Source organism: Syzygium oleosum, unplaced genomic scaffold (genome assembly GCF_021117445.2).
Source record: "Syzygium oleosum isolate NSW1041296 unplaced genomic scaffold, Sole_v2.1 Sole_v2.16, whole genome shotgun sequence".
Classification (NCBI taxonomy): domain Eukaryota; kingdom Viridiplantae; phylum Streptophyta; class Magnoliopsida; order Myrtales; family Myrtaceae; genus Syzygium; species Syzygium oleosum.
This window is the reverse complement of record NW_026607500.1, coordinates 1913809-1931416: the sequence shown is the minus strand read 5'-3', so window position 1 is coordinate 1931416 and position 17608 is coordinate 1913809. Positions and strand designations below refer to the sequence as shown.

The following is a 17608-nucleotide window of genomic DNA, read 5'->3' as shown; positions in this document are numbered from 1 at the left end:
CGGCACGATTTTTATTCGATCAGTCTGGTCTTCAAATTGAAAGAAACAACATGAGTACCACTTGAAGAAAAATGAAGCAAAACTGTAGCTTGAAACCAAAATGAATGAAAACCATTTCTCATAATCCAGTTCGGTTAAGCATATTATCATTGAATTGGGCTCAAAGGTTGCAGTTTAACATGCTAATGAGAAGAAGGGATGGTGCCCACATCCACAACTCTTTGCTTAAGGAGATTCACAATTTTGGCAAGGATGATTGTCCAAAAGATCTTATACCTATTGTACGGCGGCCAATTCAGTCATAAACTTTTCAATTTAGCTAATTTAGTCCTAAATTTTTTGACGATTTACCAATGTTGTCCTTCTTGTCAATTGGCCGATTGTAGTCCTTTCGGCCAAAGACTACATTGGCAAATCGTCAAAAGGTTTAGGACTAAATTGCGCAAATTGAAAAGTTTAGGATTGAATTGGCAGTTGTATAATAAGTTTATGACTTTTTAGACAATTTTTCCCAATTTGGTACACTCCAAGTAAATAGTCAAGCTTCAACACGTGCTTAGGGAAGGTAACAAGCTAGCGGATTGGTCTGTGAACTACGGATTTCAGGCAAAGAAGGGTTTATGATTTCATGTCTGTGCCTCTACAGGGGCTTTCTTTGTTTCTTTCAGAGGACTACAGCTAGTGCAGTTAATCTTAGATTGTAAACTTTGTTAATGTCTAGTATCTAACAAAAAAAAGAAGAAAGAATGAAAGAAAGTCACAACTATATTCCATTAGCATTGCGAGTCTGAAGTCTTAACAAAAGAGTTGTGCAATTTGTGAAATTTTAACAAAAACTTCGAGTTGAATTTGTTTTGTATACAAGAGATTGCACCATGACATGCAATAATCTTATTGTCTTCTTGGCTTTGGACTAGGGCATTGTTTCTTTCCCATTTTTTTTTCTTTTTTTTGGGTGCTAAATAGGAAATATATTCATGAAAAATCCAATTTATATAGGCAAGACAAAGCCCCCGTACAAAGCCCAAGCCCAAACCCAAGACCAATCCCACTATCTTGGGCTTTGACAAGACATGGAGACCATCGACTAACCCTTCGCAGGCCAAACACAAACGGAGAAACTCTGCATTTTCAAGTGGAAACTGGAAAGCCGGGGGGAAGATGAGCACGGCGACAACGGCGGCGCCGCCGGCGACGGCGACGGAGACGGCGACGAGGGTATACGTCGGAGGGGTAGGAGAGAGCGTGGGGGAGGAGGATTTGCGCAAGATATTTGGGGCTCTAGGGACGATTGGCGCCGTGGAGATCGTCAGGACCAAAGGGCGCGGCTTTGCCTACTTCGATTTCGTGCCGGCGACCCAGAACTCCCTCAACAAGCTCTTCAGCAAGGTCACCTCTCTTCGTCGTGCATACCCTTTTCCTGACTGATGATTCTCCTTCTGATGTCACCCTTGTCTGAATTTCATACTGTATTGAAAGCATTGGATTTTGCATGAAGTTGAAGGCCGGTGGTACACATGTTATTATTCATGTGCTTTGATTTTGGGGATGCAGAATGATGGGATTCAATAGTGGGTTATGCTCACAACAAGGTCTGATCTTGGCTTGTGATGCTAGTGGTACTTGGGAGTTTGTCTGACCCAATTTAATGTGTAGTATCTTGTGTCAAGATCCTCTAAAATGAGGTGAGAGGATGTTGTTAGCATGTGTTGATGAGTGGAAATATAGACAACAACCTCTTGAGTTGAAGATATGGAAGAATTGTTGGGTAAGGAGGAATGTTGCTCAAGGGAGAATCTACGAACACAGAGAAAAAGATGTAGGAGAAATTTGTTTATCCGCAGATACTGAGAGAAATTTTTAGCGTGAAGAGTGGGTGGGACCATGATAAGAGTCCTGCTGAAAGGAACTTTTGCCTTTTGCGGTGAAATTTGGGATTTACAAGGCCATGCGTGACACTTTTCAGTCACTACCGGCTTCAGAGAAGAGCCTTTGGAAAGTGCTCTGTTTCGTAAAGCTATAACGATGCTTACAAATGTTGTTCTAGCAACAGCCATTTGAAGTGCTTTCTTTGGTTGTTCTCACTTGGTAGAAGCACGCTTAAGACCATCACCTTAATTAGTAAATATCCGGTTTTTCAATGATTACTTGTCCAAACTACTGTAGAGGCATAGCATCAAAAAGCGCTTTGGTCATAAGAAACAATTTTGCGCAACCCTTCATTAATGGCAATGGTGTTTTCTGTTCCTATTAACTCTACATGGTCATTTCTGATTACAATTTGGTTATGAGAAAATTAGATACAATTTATATTGTAATTAAGTTCCTATATCCTTTGCTAAATGTGTTCGTACAGCAGCTTCCTACTGTAGATATTCAACTAGCGTGTTATTTATTTATTTATTTTTTTTGAAGCAACCTCTCTCGTCTTCATAGAGATCCCATCAGAGTCACTTTCTGGAATTATCAATAAAATTGTTTTTCTATGAGAAGATTCAGCATTTCTCTCTGCTGTTCAGTTTCTCCTTTGCAGTTTTTTAGAGTCTAGCCAGACTTTCAATTTCAAGCGAAGTCTATAGGATTGATACAATTCACAGATAGATGTCTCAATTCACAAATTAACTCTTGATTATTTCATGTCAAAACTATTGTTTTAAACTACTATGGTTTGCATAATAACTAAGAATTTTATTGTTGTAGAGATCATAGGCTAATTTTCAAGTCAAGCTGAGTTATGGAGTACATATGTATAATTCCTCTTATTTTAACCGCTCCTCTGCTGAGAAGGAGATCTTCTATCAAGCTACTTCAATTTGCATTTACACCACATGATTAGACAGGTTTCAGATTTATTTTTTTGTCCTTTTCCTTCTATTGACCAGCAGTCCTCTCGTATATCAATGCTCACTGAAGTTAGGATTTCTCCAGTAAATGTTTTCTTGCCACTGTAATCACTCTGTCATAAGCCCATATGATATTACTAGCATCAAGCTCCCTTTGCATTTTCTTTGTGCATTGGGTTCAGATGGGTTGGGCAAGAGAACATATTTTTTCATCCCTCAAGAACCAGCCGGTCCACTAGAGCTGGTATATCTATTAAGGCTCCTATTTTCTTTATGTTCATTGATAGCAGAATACATTGAAGAATGAGAGACGGAAAGAATATGTGATTGTATGTGGAAAAGCAATTTATGTAACAATTTGTCCTGATCAAATGGTGCGTTTCTTTCCTGGATAAAAGGGCAACTGTCTTAAGAGCAAAGGTGGCCCTTTTTGTGCTTTGTCCATATGACGATGTCTTCGCTTTTAAATAGGTGTATAACGCTGCATTACTTTTTTGCTGGTTAGGTTTCAGTCTGAAAGGTACTAGTGCTGTCCTACTACAAATGTAGATACTAGAATGTTGATATCACATATTCTGCACCATCCAAGTTTCTTGCACTTTGTATTGTGTCCCTATTTACCTAGGTTATACAGGAGGCTCCTTTACCTGCAATAACATATCGCAGGAACAGTCCCAATTCAAAAGCATCCAATTTTTCTCCAGATTGTGTTTTTTCTGGAAATTAATTGAAGGCCAAATTCTTTCTCATAATTGTAACTGTTTCCTCATTAATCTTTTGTCCTAGGTGTGTTGCCTTATGTGGATGTATAGTATATCCATTCTATTGCTAAGAGAAAAAGGGAGCATAGGAAAACCTAGCACGTGCATATGCATTGCTTTTCATGTTGCTCTTGCATATGCCCATCCTCTCTTCTCATACGCAGGCTGTTTTGGATAGTTCTGCTTACTTTTTAGTGGGGATGATTGCTTATTCTACATGTTTTTGTGAATTGGAACTGCAGTATAATGGTTGTGTGTGGAAAGGGGGTAGGCTAAGGCTTGAGAAGGCAAAAGAACATTACCTTATTCGACTGAAACGAGAATGGGAAGAAGATGCTGAACAGAATATCGCACCTTCTGATGCTCTTGATGCAGAGAAAGACCCAGCAGCTCCAGTAAAGGCCAAAAAGTTTCTTGATAAAGAGAAGCATCTTCATATTTTCTTCCCTAGATTGAAGAAGGTGAGCTGTATAAAGTTTCCAGAGGCGCCTTGCTCTTACTCATTGATTACCCGAAGTTGTTCCTTTTCTATCTCCTTGTTCAGTATGTGAGGTTGGGTTTCACTAGATCAATTAACCATGGTGCATGCATCCTGACCGATGTGATTAGATTGTTCTAGTATCTAGCTGTCAACGTCTCATCCTTGAGTTGCTTCTCAGGTGAAATCTTTGCCATTGCAAGGAAGTGGCAAGCATAAGTACAGCTTTCAGAGGGTTGAGGTTCCTCCCTTCCCAAAGCATTTCTGTGATTGCGAAGAGCACTCTGATCTATCTCATTCCTTAAAAGTGGAAAAGACTCATGAACTTGACTCTCAAGGTGATGGTGGCATAAATGCTGAAGAGCTTGATATGATGAATTCGGTGATGAACAAGTTGTTTCAAAGAGAAGCAGATTCAATCCCCACACGCAGTGGGAATGAACTGATTGAGGATGAAAAAATTTCTTCAGCAGGGTTTCTGGAACCACAGCTGGAAGAGGACATGGTAGATCATGACGAAGATGACGATAACCTCATGATTAATATGGTAACAGGAGTGGGAGATGGAAAACCACAACTGGAAGAGGAGATGGTAGATGATGACGAAGATGATGATGACCTCGTGATTAATATGGTCACAGGAGTGGGAGATGGAATTACTGGGGGCCATATTGGCAATTTCTCAATGAATCAGGTAAGTTTGATGGGTCTTATGTTCACTGACTGAAACTGTTACAGCTTGTCTGCGTTAAAAGGCAGCATTTCTTATTTATTTTTTATTTGCAGGAAAAATCTCACAAAAGACAAACTTCTGGAGATGGACTGGCACGAAATAGGCTTCCTATTCAGAAAAGGGACAGCGCATTGCCAAATAAGGAAAATATGTCACTTTCTCATGGACATGGTGTGGGAAAGGAGTCATTTTCGTCTCCCAAAAAGCAACATGATAGTTTGCCTGTTGATTCTGAAGTATCACGAAAAAATCAGAAACTCCAACCTGTAGTTTCAGAATCAAGGACCCAAAATCTGAAGAAGCATCCCTTATGGTCCCAGAAGTCCTCATGGAAAGAACTTCTCGGGGAGAGAAATGAATTTGCCTTCTCTGTGTCACATGTATTGCCTGGCGGTGGCACTTTGGGGGATGAGCAACAGCTTTCTGATAACTCGAATGTGCTCAACAGTGTGGACCACAAAAATCAGCATGGCGATGGTCAGCATGAACATTCAGAAGACAAGATTACTGAATCAACGGAATTAGAAGATAAAACTGAAAGTGAGTCCGCAATACAAAATAAATCCTCAGCGAAGACAGGAAGGGGCAGTTCATGGCTCCACAAATCTTCATGGACACAATTGGTAACGGACAATAAAAGCAAGTCATTCAGTATATCGCTGATTAAGCCAGCTCTAAATTCTGAACATGAGCTTCCAGCTGATAATACTGCTGAGAGCAAGCAGCATGATGAATCTATACAAGATGGTTCAAATGGCTTGAGAGGTGGAATGGAGGAACCATCAAGTGCTGCTTTTGACTCGAGCATGGCTCCCCGAGTTATGGAGCAGAATCTTCCACAACCGGAAGGTTTGGAAGGGGCTTTGAATTTCAGTTCGCTTACTGATAAAGACAGCAATAAAGCTGCTGCTGCTTCATTGCCCAAGGAAAGACGCATTTCAGTTCCAAATCAGTCAGTCATTAGAGTGGATAAAGAATGCCCTTTTATGAGAAATGAAGCTTCTCTACGAGACTGGGCAATTAGCAAAGCAAATCTTGCTAAGTCGCTTAAAAGAAAAAGATAATCTGCAAATTTTGGTGCTTCAAGTAAGCTGCTCTACAGGGCTGATATGTATTGTATTGAGGCTGTCAGATTTCCTCAAACAGGTAAAGCTTAAGGCAGGATTAGATCAAGGATGAGTTCATTGTAGTGCTTTTAGTTGGGAATCCCTTGGTAATCCTTTTTTGACTTTGTGAGTACTCAATAGTTTCTCGACCTTTGATTAATCAGTAACAGACCTTATGTTGTTTTCTCCAATTTAAACGAGTAGGAGAGTTGTTGAAGAATCGAAGCATGGTATCAAATGGTTCTGGTATGAAAGAGTGATTGTTCCACTGTGGTGAACCTTAAGAAAATGGCTCTGATGAAATGTACTTTGTTCTGCATTTTTTCTCAAAGTAACTTTTACTTCTTTTGTAGGGAGAATTGATTTATTTTGCTCATTTGGCCATAACTTCCGTGTCCAGACCTGGTCCCAAGTTCGAAAGTCGAATTACTTCACAGTACATCCTGATGTATCTTGATGTGGACAGGTCGGATCCAAACCGAAGCTGGAATCCTTTGTATCCTTGGGGGCAAAAGTCTTCCCAAACATCTTCATTGGTTCGGTCTGAAACTGAACTTTTGCAAGCATTCACATAGGTAATGGTAATCAACGGCTGATTAGGCAAAGCATCATTAAAATGCAAAGGACAGACTGTGGGGAAAATTATTGATTTAAGCTCCGTTCGTTTGGCGGAAAATATTTTCCGGGTTTTCCGGTATTCGGGGGGCGGAAAACGTTTTCCGTGGGAAAATATTTTCCTTCTCCCCCTCACAAAATAGCCTAAGTCTATGGAAAATGACTTCTGCTTCTTCAAAAGCGGAAATCATTTTCCGGAGCTTCTTCTTCTTCACTAAGGTCGCTGGCCACCGCCGCCTCAGCCGCCGGCCGCCGCAGCCGCCGCCGCCGCCGCCGGCCCCGCCGCCGCCCGGCCGCCGCCGCCGCCCGGCCCGTCGCCGGCCGCCGGCGAAAAATATTTTCAAAACTTTTTCATATTGATCGCCGAACACCGGAAAATTATGTTCCGGGAAAATATTTTCCAAAAGGAGAATATTTTCCGCCAAACGAACGGAGCCTTAGTTCTAAACTTATTATACGAATGCTAATTCAGTTATAAACTTTTTAATTTTGTCAATGTAATCTTTTTGGCCAATTGCCTTCGGAAGTTGTTGAGCGATTCACAAGTTGTTTACGTTAGCGTACCACGTAGGATGACCGGTGATGATTGGGTGCCATGTTAATGATTTTCGGTGGTAATTAGTTAGAAGGACTATATTAAAATTTTGGGCAAAGCTTTAGGATTTCATCACGTCGACGATTTCTGGCGGCAATTGGTTAGAAGAACTACATTGGCAAAATTGAAAAATTTAGGACTAAATTGGCATCTGTTCGAAAAGGTTTGTAATTGATAGGGTAATTATCTCCACTCGTGTGATATGTCAATAATCGGGCTTCCTTTTTTAAGGAAAAAAAAGGAGTTCCAAGATTTCTACTAAAGATTGCACGGGGAGAGAGGCAAGATAAAAACAAAATGAGAGTTATCCGACAATCTCTTTCACCAAATTATCACGTTGGTCACATTTCAACCTTACGGCTTTGACAAAATAAGTGGTTTCAATGTCTAAATGCTGCCATTCTTGTCAATTCATTATCATTCAAGAGGTGATTGTTTCTCATTCAAGACCTATTTATACGCACCCGATGATAGAAGAATAAGGGCCCGAAATACATTCACTTAAGAGCTCTGTTAGTTCGTGATTACTGCAAGAAAGGTGCATGCCCACACGGTTAGGTATCGGAATAAGATCTTGCTCTGCTATGCTCAAATGATGTGCTGCTTTTGCATCCATAGCGCTTTCTTTTTGGTTTCTAAAAATGATTTTGAGAGGATTTTACTGGCTGAATATATCGTTTGGCTAGGAAAAGCTTATATACCTCTCGAATGAATTTGAGAGAGATTAGTGGGACTTGCTTGTTGAGCGACATTGACATTTGATTTTATTCATCAAAATCAAAATTTAACCTTTGGTCACCCATTTTCATCGTAACCACTAATTACATGTGGTTATATTGATGATTACTCAATTCAAAAGTGGGGGGTGGGTGGGGGGGGGGTGGGTTTGAGTCTTGTGAATAAAAGTTGAACCAAATTCGCGCAAAGATCGGGTAGTAGGCATGAAACAACACTACAATAAATTCGGTATCGTCTAGAACTCGAATAAAATCCAGCATCAATGACGAACTTCCTTGGGTAATAAATTTTCTAGCCGTTATACACGTTTTATTTGCCTTATTTAGGCTTGTCTCATCATTTCGGTCTATCGACGGCAATATGTCACTACCATCCATAGCTTCAAGTAATTGTCATCTCGGACTTGCCAAATGGGCGCAACTAGGTTAAATCGTGCCCGATGTGCAGCCTATAAATACCTTTGAATGCTCGATTGGGGCTCGCCATCTCAAGTTAAGCAGCCTGTATGGTGGTGGTGAAGCGGTCTAGCGGCGCATCCAGAGCGATGGCAAGAGTAGGAACTAGCATCTGGGTCCGCCATGTTTCATGGATACCTCCCGTGGAACCCGATGCGTGGAAGCTTAACTTCGCTGCCTATTTTATAGATGAAGACATGGTTGCCGGCACCGGCTGTGTTCTTCGAGATCAAAATGCTGTGTTTGTGGCTGCTTGCGCTGGACCGGTGAAGAAGTGTAACAACCCAACTATGGCCCATCTGGTGGCACTAGAACAAGGTCTGAATGTCGCTATGAGGCTCGGAGTCGACTATCTCGAAGTAGAGGGTGAGCACCCGGACGTGATACGAATGATCCAACGTACCCTTATGCCATCAACACCTTCAATGGCAACCCTTCTCGACCGATGCTTCGATTTGTTGGATGGATTTCGCAAAGTGATGGTGAGGCGTATCCATCACCTATCCAATGAGGCTGCAAATGTTCTTGCATCAACAGGGAGGCGACTTGAGGAGCCGGTTCACTGGACTGACGAACCGCCTTCGGATATCGTTACCATTTTGGTCACCGACGTGATCGGGCAATGGGTTCATCGTCGTGATCAGTGACTGGTCTTCGTGCATTAGTGTTAAGTTTAGTGAGAATAAATGTAACTAGGACTGTGTCTGGGAGGGGGGAGGGGAACTTCATTTGTGGATGCAGTAACAATTTCCTTTGTTGTGATAATGTACTGAAAGCTTTGGTGAACAATGTTATCTTCTTTGATTATCATAAGAACTGAGAAAGCATCTGAAGTATGCTTGGATTATATTTTATTCTTGGCGACAGGCTCTAAAATTAAGGTTCGATTTCGCGACCCACGATGGATTGACATCCAATCCTTGTTGAGTCCTCTCGTTTATGTTGTAATGTTCGTGATATTGCCCTATCTTCGCGGCTATATATTGTTGCATAATCTCTCGAATCGAATGCCCGAAATAACAAAATTGCGTACTCTCGGGCTTCATTTACATTGTCTAACTCTTCTTCTTCACTTAAACCACACTTGATTTTTTTCTCATCGACCTTTCTCTTCTTCTAATTTCCCAATAACCATCCAATGCGAGGTATAGTCATCTTGAAAAATACAATGTTTAATATCTCTTGCTAATCTCTTTACATCTTCAGATAAATTGGAGTTCAGGTTATGTATATCTGCATTAGGATTACATATTGCAATGAATTCTTCATCCTCCTTCCTAGTCCTATGCAAGTTTTCGAGCATTCGCTTGCGCCTCGCCCTTTTTCTTCTTTATGTTCATGGCTTCTTTGCTTGGTAAAAATTGAAAAAACAAGCTCTGAAATTTGAACTGCTGAATCGGAAAGTGTGGATATTCTCTATGAAAACAAGAAAAGTTGTTTGATGATGATTGGAACTTGATAGCTGAATATGATTTGATTTCTTAGCAAACATAGAACGGCAATTAGCATCGATCGGTTCTCGCAATATATTATCTAAGTTGCCATCAATTATTTCTTTCCAGTTTAATGAATTATGTAACCCTCTCTTACTTATCATATTAAGTGAATTATCGACTTAAATGAGTCTTTTAAGTCGATACTAATCAAGGTTATCCATCGAGTTTGATATCATTGAAAGTTGAATTTTCAACTTCGACACTCAATTGGGTTATCATACACTCTCAATTTGTATTTCACCAATGACAATGTTAATTAACAATTTTGGCATAAATGAACATGGATAGAGAATTAGATGTTGGATAAAGACTGCAATTAAAGCTAGCTTAATGGGGATCTCGACTGATATTAAATGAAATGCACATATATGATACATACTCAATTAGATTTGTTTACTTAAAAGTGTATGTGCCATTTTGACCACAAAAAAAAAAGAGAGTATGTGCCATTAATTTGTAGCCGGTCATTTGACTAGGTAACTTGCCAATTGCGAACTGGGTAATCCCAAAAAACATTGATTTAATTCATATGTGTTGTAATCTCACCAATTTTGGGAACTCAGTTAATGAAATTTTTTGTTAATACTACTTAGTATTAATTTGAATTAAGTGTACATATCAAGCCAACCCATACATCTTGATATAGAAACTGTTGGAAATATGGGATAAATTGATGGGTGAATGAATGAGAAATTTATGCTCAAAGAACACCCTTGAGTTGGAAGTGGAAAGTGGAAAAACACTAGTCCCACATTGGAAAAGAAAGAAGGCTATGGAGTGCTCATTTGAAGTGGCAACTATCATAGCACAAACACTATGCCTCGCGCGCAGGTGCAAGGGGGGGTGCAAATCCGACGCCCAACAAGCTGAAACTTGGGCGCGAGCGCACATCCCGTGTACACGATTACAGGACCGAAAAGTGGGCCTCACGACGAGCCCAATTTTGCCTTCTGATTTATTTTTTCAACTCAAACTGTTACGAATTTCGTAACATGCGGCAGATTTAATCAGCCATTATTCCTATGCGTATTGATTTTGTAACGGCAGATTTAATCGTTTGTTATTCGTGTTGATTTTATAACGGCAGATTTAATCGTCTGTTATTCGTATTGATTTTGGAACGGCAGATTTAATCAGCCGTTATTGCTCTCCCATTCTATTTTATCGAAATCATTCTTCCTCTGTTTTAATAGTCTTTGCATTTGCACTGTTTTTCGGAAGTGTTCATTTCGAGTTTGTTCAAGTTCGCCGGAAGCTTGGAAGTGCCGTGATCTCTTCTTCGCTGTCAACCGTTGTATCCTGGGAGACAGACGTTCACGAAACCTCAATGGCGTAATGGAGGGAACGAATCTGTTTTAAGGAAACTGTGTCAAACACAGGCCTCGGTATTCATTTGTATCGATTTCAACTTTGTTATTGCAATTTCGTTTCTTTACGATTCTGTATTATTTGTAATATTTATACTAATGCCGATTTGAATTTCGCAACAATCTTAAAACAGATTCGTGGTTTTAAAATTCAAATGGCTACTGGAAACGAAGTTGTGGATGTGGCTGCTGACAATATCACCAAAGACTCTACCAATGCCTCAGCTGTCCAACTGCCTGGCTCATCCTCTGTTCCTTCGGCGGTTTCTATCCACCATGGTGAGAAACCTGAAAAGTTCGACGGATCGAACTTTAAAAGGTGGCAGCAAAAGATGCTGTTTTATTTAACAACTTTGAATCTTGCGATATTCTTGACTGAGGAAGCTCCTAAGTTATCCGATGGAGAAACGGATAAGTAAGCCTTCAACGCTGTTGAAGCACGGAAGCACTCTGACTTCCTGTGTAGGAACTATGTCATGAATGGCTTACATGACTCATTGTACAATGTCTATTGTGCAAAAAAGACGGCAAAGGAGTTATGGGAAGCCTTGGACCGGAAATATAAAACAGAGGATGCCGGAGCAAAGAAATTTGTTGTCGGTCGATTCCTTGACTATAAAATGGTGGATTTTAAGACTGTGATCAGTCAAGTGCAAGAAATTCAAGTGATATTGCATGAAATTCAGGCTGAAGGAATGAACTTGAGTGAAACCTTCCAAGTGGCCGCTATTATTGAAAAGCTACCTCCTGGGTGGAAGGATTTCAAGAACTATCTCAAGCACAAGCGAAAGGAAATGAACCTGGAAGAGCTGATTGTTAGACTTCGAATCGAAGAAGACAATAGAGGATCTGAACGCAAAGGGTTCAATCCTAATATAGCTAAGGCAAATGTTGTGGAGCTTAGACAAGGCCACAAGAACAAGAAAATTGCCAAGCCAAAGTTGGGACCAAAAGGAGGAGTTTCCAAGAACAAGTTTTAAGGAAAATGCTTCAACTGTGGCAAAATGGGACATAGATCTGTGGATTGCAGACTTCCGAAGAAGAAGAGTTATGAGACAAATATGGTGAGTGGCATCGCTCAAGACGTGTCAAACATAAACCTTTCTGCAATGATTTCTGAAGTAAACTTAGTTGGGTCCAATTCGAAGGAATGGTGGATTGACACTGGTGCCACTAGGCACATATGCTCTAACAAGGACCTGTTCACAAATCTTGAACCAATTAATGGGGAAAAGGTTTTTATGGGAAACTCTGCCTCTTCTGCTGTCGAAGGCCAAGGGAAGGTGTTGCTGAAGATGACATCTGGAAAAGAGCTTACTCTGAACAATGTCCTATATGTGCCAGAAATTCGAAAGAACCTGGTCTATGGGTCTTTGTTGAACAAGCATGGATTTTGTATGGTGTTCGAGTTAGACAAAGTTATTTTGTCTAAATCTGGAATGTATGTGGGGAAGGGATATGTATTTGATGGGCTTTTTAAGCTCAATGTAATGACAATTATCAATAAAGGTAATAAGTCTTCCGTTTATTTGCTTGAGTCTTCCAATTTATGACATGATAGACTAGGACATGTTAATTATGATACATTGCGTACATTAATTAACTTGGAACATATACCTTCATTCCAAATTGATTCAAAACATAAATGTGAAATTTGTGTTGAGGCAAAATTAACGAGATCATCATTTCAAACAATTGAAAGAAACACCGAACCCCTTGAATTAATTCATAGTGATGTCTGCGATTTGAAATTCATTCAAACGAGAGGTGGTAATAAATATTTTATTATTTTTATCGATGATAACACCAAATACTGCTATGTGTATCTGCTTAAAAGCAAAGATGAAGCCTTAGAGAAATTTGTTCTCTATAAGAATGAAGTTGAAAATCAACTCAATAAGAAAATTAAAAGATTGAGAAGTGATAGAGGTGGCGAGTATAAAGTACCAATTGGTGAATTCTGTGCACAACACGGAATTATACATGAAGTAACTGCGCCTTACTCTCCTCAATCAAATGGTGTTGCTGAACGTAAAAATCGCATATTGAAAGAAATGATGAATGCGATATTACTAAATTCAGGTTTGCCTCAAAATATGTGGGGAGAAGCTATTTTGTCAAGCAATTACCTTTTAAATAAGGTACCTCGAAAGAAAGAGGATAAAACCCCTTATGAGTTATGGAAAGGTAGGAGACCATCCTACAAACACTTACGAGTGTGGGGGTGTCTTGCAAAAGTGGCGGTTCCAACACCAAAGAAGACAAAGATAGGTCCTAAAACGGTGGACTGTATCTTTATAGGCCATGCACATAACAGTAATGCATATCGATTTCTTGTACATGAATCTAAAATTCCAGATATACACAAGAATACGATCATGGAATCTAGGAATGCATCATTCTTTGAAAATGTATTTCCTTATAAATCCAATGATGGATCAAGTTCATCTAAACAAAAGAATGAAACTATGAATGAAGAAAGTCATGATTCAGCTCATGAAATTCATGACTCAAATCATGAACTAGAACCGAGACGTAGCAAAAGAGCAAGAGTGGAAAAATCTTTTGGAAATGATTTTCTAACTTATTTGTTAGAAAAGGAACCATTAAATTATGCAGAAGCTATGAATTCTTCTGAGGGACCTCTATGGAAAGAAGCAATAAAAAGTGCAGTTGATTATATTTTGCAGAATCATACTTGGGAGCTAGTGAATCTTCCTCCTGGTTGTAAGCCTTTAAAGTCCAAATGGATTTTTAAAAAGAAAATGAAAGCAGATGGCTCCATTGATAAGTATAAAGCCAGACTTGTGATCAAAGGATACAAACAACGAGAAGGCTTAGATTACTTTGATACTTATTCTCCTGTGACGAGAATAACCTCCATTAGGATGATAATTGCAATTGCAGCATTGCGAAATCTAGAAGTACATCAAATGGATGTAAAAACAGCTTTCCTAAATGGTGATTTGGATGAAGAAATCTACATGGAACAACCTGAGGGTTTTATAGTTCCAGGACAAGAAAGGAAAGTCTATAAATTAGTGAAATCATTGTATGGCCTAAAACAAGCACCAAAAAGCACCAAAGCAGTGGCATGAAAAGTTTGATAATGCAATAATTACCAATGGTTTTAAGATCAATGAATGTGATAAATGTGTCTACATTAAAGAGACAACAAATGGCTATGTCATTTTGTGTCTTTACGTAGATGACATACTAATTGTTGGTAGTGATGATAAAATGATCAAATCTACCAAGAATATGTTGAATTTAAGATTTGACATGAAAGATATGGGACCTACTGATATGATTTTAGGAATTAAAATCACAAGAACGTCAGAAGGTCTTATTTTAAACCAGTCACACTATGTGGACAAGATTCTTGAAAAATTCAACATGAATGATTATGTTACTGCTAGAACACCATTAGACAATAGTCTTCATCTGTCCAAGAATAGAAGAGAGGGTATTTCTCAAGTAGAGTACTCTAGAGTTGTTGGAAGTCTAATGTACTTAATGAGTTGTACTAGACCAGACATTGCCTATACGGTTAGTAAATTGAGTAGATATACGAGCAATCCGAGTGCTGACCATTGGAAAGCAATAGTGAGAGTATTCAGGTACTTACGATATACTCGGAATTATGGCCTGCATTATACCAGATACCTAGCTGTTCTGGAAGGATATAGTGATGCGAACTGGATATCTGATATAAAAGACTCAAAATCTGTGACATCCTGAAAATTGGTCCATTTGGGATTTATAAATACTGAGTTTTATGAATGTACTCGTAGTAAGTTCTCACCCGCAACTGATCATTCCTGGGATACTAACCATTAGGGAAAGACTAATTAGGGATTTAATTCGTGCGACTAAAGAAAATTCGATTGTGAATTGACTTTCGACCATGAAATCGTCGAGGTGATATTTTGAGCCACTGTTGGCCAATCCAAGGATAGTTAGGGGTCAGTTCGTCACTAACATAGTAGTGGATCACGGGTGATTCCGCCGGACCACGAAATGAATTGACGAATGATCCTGAACCTATACCAAACGATCGTGCCCCTCGGATCTAGTAATTGATCCTCGCGATTAAATGACAACCGAAGTCGTCACGAACCGAATGAACTTGCACGTGACCTGAATTATTGTCAGTCACGGGTCGAATATGGGAATTTCACCAACAAACTGCCCGTTAGTTTGAGAAATGCTCGAGTTGCGTTTAATAAAATTTGATTATTTAATTGAGTCCAATTTGGACATCGGAAAAATTTGGAAGTCACAACGGGACGTTAGGTCGACGTTGCGGATGGAACGTGCATTTTTGGATTATCCCGATTCCTTCAGAAAAATTCGATTTCGATAGGAATGAGGAAAGTAACCATTTTACCACTAAGAGTTTGTAAATTGCATGTTTTATGGAAGAAGGGCATTTTGCCTAACTTTTTGGAATGGACAATTTTGCCCTTGGAATTTTATGAAATTCCCAAATTGCCCTTGGATATTTTGGGCAAGATTCGATCTCGGCCATCGGTTTCAAGATAAGATCAAATCTGGACCGTTGATTTGGTTTGTGAGTAAAGGGCAAGATGGTCATTTGCCATTTTGGGTCAAAATTGGACTATTTGAGTCAAGACCTCTCTCTCTCTCCTCACTCTCTCTCTCCCCCAAGACTCTCGGCCATCCCTCTCTCTCCTCCTCCCGATCGTCGATCGTCCCCCCTTGCCCGTGCGCGCGCGCCGCTCACCGCCCGCCGTTCGCGCCGCCTCGCCGTCGCCGTACCGCGCCACTGCCACCCCCTCGCCGCCGTTCCCCTCCCTCTCTCCCTCCCGTTCGAGTGGCCGAGAGCCACGGCCAAGGAAGGCCGCTGCCGCTCGCCGCCACCGCCGCTCGCTGCCGCCGTTCGCCACCACCTTCGCCGTCCACACCGCCAAGCCACGCCGCCGCTCGCCACCGTCCCCGCCGTTCACCGCCGCTTTCCTTTCTAGCCGCGTTAGTATAGAACTCGGTAAGTCATATCCTAAACCTAACCTAGGACGTCGGGTATCGACGGATAATTTTTGGGGTGAAATCGGGTTTATTTAGATGCGGAATTGTACGATTTTAGGAGCGAAATTATGTGGCGGGCCTTAGGAATGAATTTGGGAATTTTGGTGGAAGTTTGAAGGTCGGAAGTGGGCTGTGATGCTCGGTTTGGTACGCAAATTAGATATTTAGAACCGGCGATTAATTGTGTGGAAATGTCGTGAAGAGCCGGAATTGATTTGGTGTAGTTTGGGTATAGAAAAATGCTGAATTGCGTGTTGGTTGTGTGTTTGTATTGTGAGTAAATTGTGGTGATGAAATTGGGTGCGTGGTTGTGTAACTGATTGATTGAAATATGCCTATTGTGTCCAAGCGTGTGCCGGACTGAAATAATTATCAACTTGGCCATGTGGAATGCTTAGCGAGCATGAAAAATGCATGTGAATTGATGCGTGCACGGGCCACGTGTGATGGGCCAATTGTGTGTGGCAAGTGATTGTTGAGCATGTGCATGAGCAAGAGAGTGAATTTGGTGTGGCATGTGCGATCGTGGAAATTGTGCCGTCCTGAGGCGTGTACTTCAACGCGGGACGATGCCGTATTACCGGAAGAGCGCCACCTTTGAGCGTGTACTTCAACGCGGGTTGTGCGTGAGGTGGTAGATGTTGAGCTGCGGCGTGTACTGCAACGCGGGCAAGAAACATGGCCTGAGGCGTGTATTGTAACGCGGGCCCTGGAGTGTTGTGATAAGTTGGTCGCAGTGGACCTGAGGCGTGTACTGTAACGCGGGTCACTGGCGAGTGATGTGGAAAAGACATGATGATAACGGAACGAATGCATGAAATGAGATTTGTACATGCATGTGATTGTATATGATGTGATTGTGACTAACGTGTAGGTAGCACGCGTGATAGGCCCAGGTAAGATCAATTGATGTGCCTGCTATGTGATGATTGTATGTGTGTGATTGTGTTTTGTGTGATTGTCTGGAGGTACGCGATAGCCTAGGTGAGGTTTAGGCGTGTACTTACTGAGATGTAGTCTCACGGTTGTTTTAACCCAACATTTCAGAACCCCGGCAGGAACAATGAATCCCCCGCCACCACCTGAGCGTTTTGGGGTACCAGTGCACACCGAACAGGAAGTTTTAGATTTTCCCATGGCTGATAATATGACCTGGATTAAGCATACTACTACAGTTTTTGTAGACGTAGGTGTACCCCTGTGGGAAGAGCATAAGTATACCGCCTGGTTCTTCAGGGACGGGGTAGACGAGTTTGGACCCGTTCGTGGTTTTGACGTCCCTTTCGATTTAGTTGGAGATTGGGACCCGACTGCCGTACCCCCTCCTGACGGCGAATTAACTAGTGTGGAAACTAGTATGGCTCAGTCTGGA

General features: G+C 40.9%; 1 protein-coding gene across 3 annotated transcripts; it reads left to right on the top strand.

Moving 5' to 3' along the window:
* The first annotated feature begins 1103 nt into the window (after positions 1 to 1103).
* LOC115665756 (protein REPRESSOR OF SILENCING 3) lies at positions 1104 to 6544 on the top strand. Of its 3 annotated transcripts, none has more exons than XR_008818142.1 (5): positions 1104 to 1389; positions 3847 to 4065; positions 4264 to 4776; positions 4869 to 5961; positions 6388 to 6544. XR_008818142.1 is itself a non-coding variant. In XM_030587594.2 (4 exons), exons 1-4 carry the CDS (start codon positions 1162 to 1164, stop codon positions 5877 to 5879), a joined length of 1971 nt encoding a protein of 656 aa, XP_030443454.1. In that variant the 5' UTR covers positions 1105 to 1161; the 3' UTR covers positions 5880 to 6252. The 3 variants fall into 3 exon arrangements, 1 of the variants encoding a protein (XP_030443454.1); XR_004003800.2 differs by having other exon boundaries at positions 1105 to 1389; positions 6275 to 6544; XM_030587594.2 differs by lacking the exon at positions 6388 to 6544 and having other exon boundaries at positions 1105 to 1389; positions 4869 to 6252.
* The last annotated feature ends 11064 nt before the right edge of the window (positions 6545 to 17608 follow it).

Bases quoted from the DNA above. Each gene is read 5' to 3' on its own strand.
- LOC115665756 (XM_030587594.2), top strand. From the start codon at position 1,162: ATGAGCACGGCGACAACGGCGGCGCCGCCGGCGACGGCGACGGAGACG. The intron at 4,066-4,263 runs GTGAGCTGTATA...GTTGCTTCTCAG, and splicing joins TCTTCCCTAGATTGAAGAAG to GTGAAATCTTTGCCATTGCA. The intron at 4,777-4,868 runs GTAAGTTTGATG...TTTTATTTGCAG, and splicing joins GCAATTTCTCAATGAATCAG to GAAAAATCTCACAAAAGACA.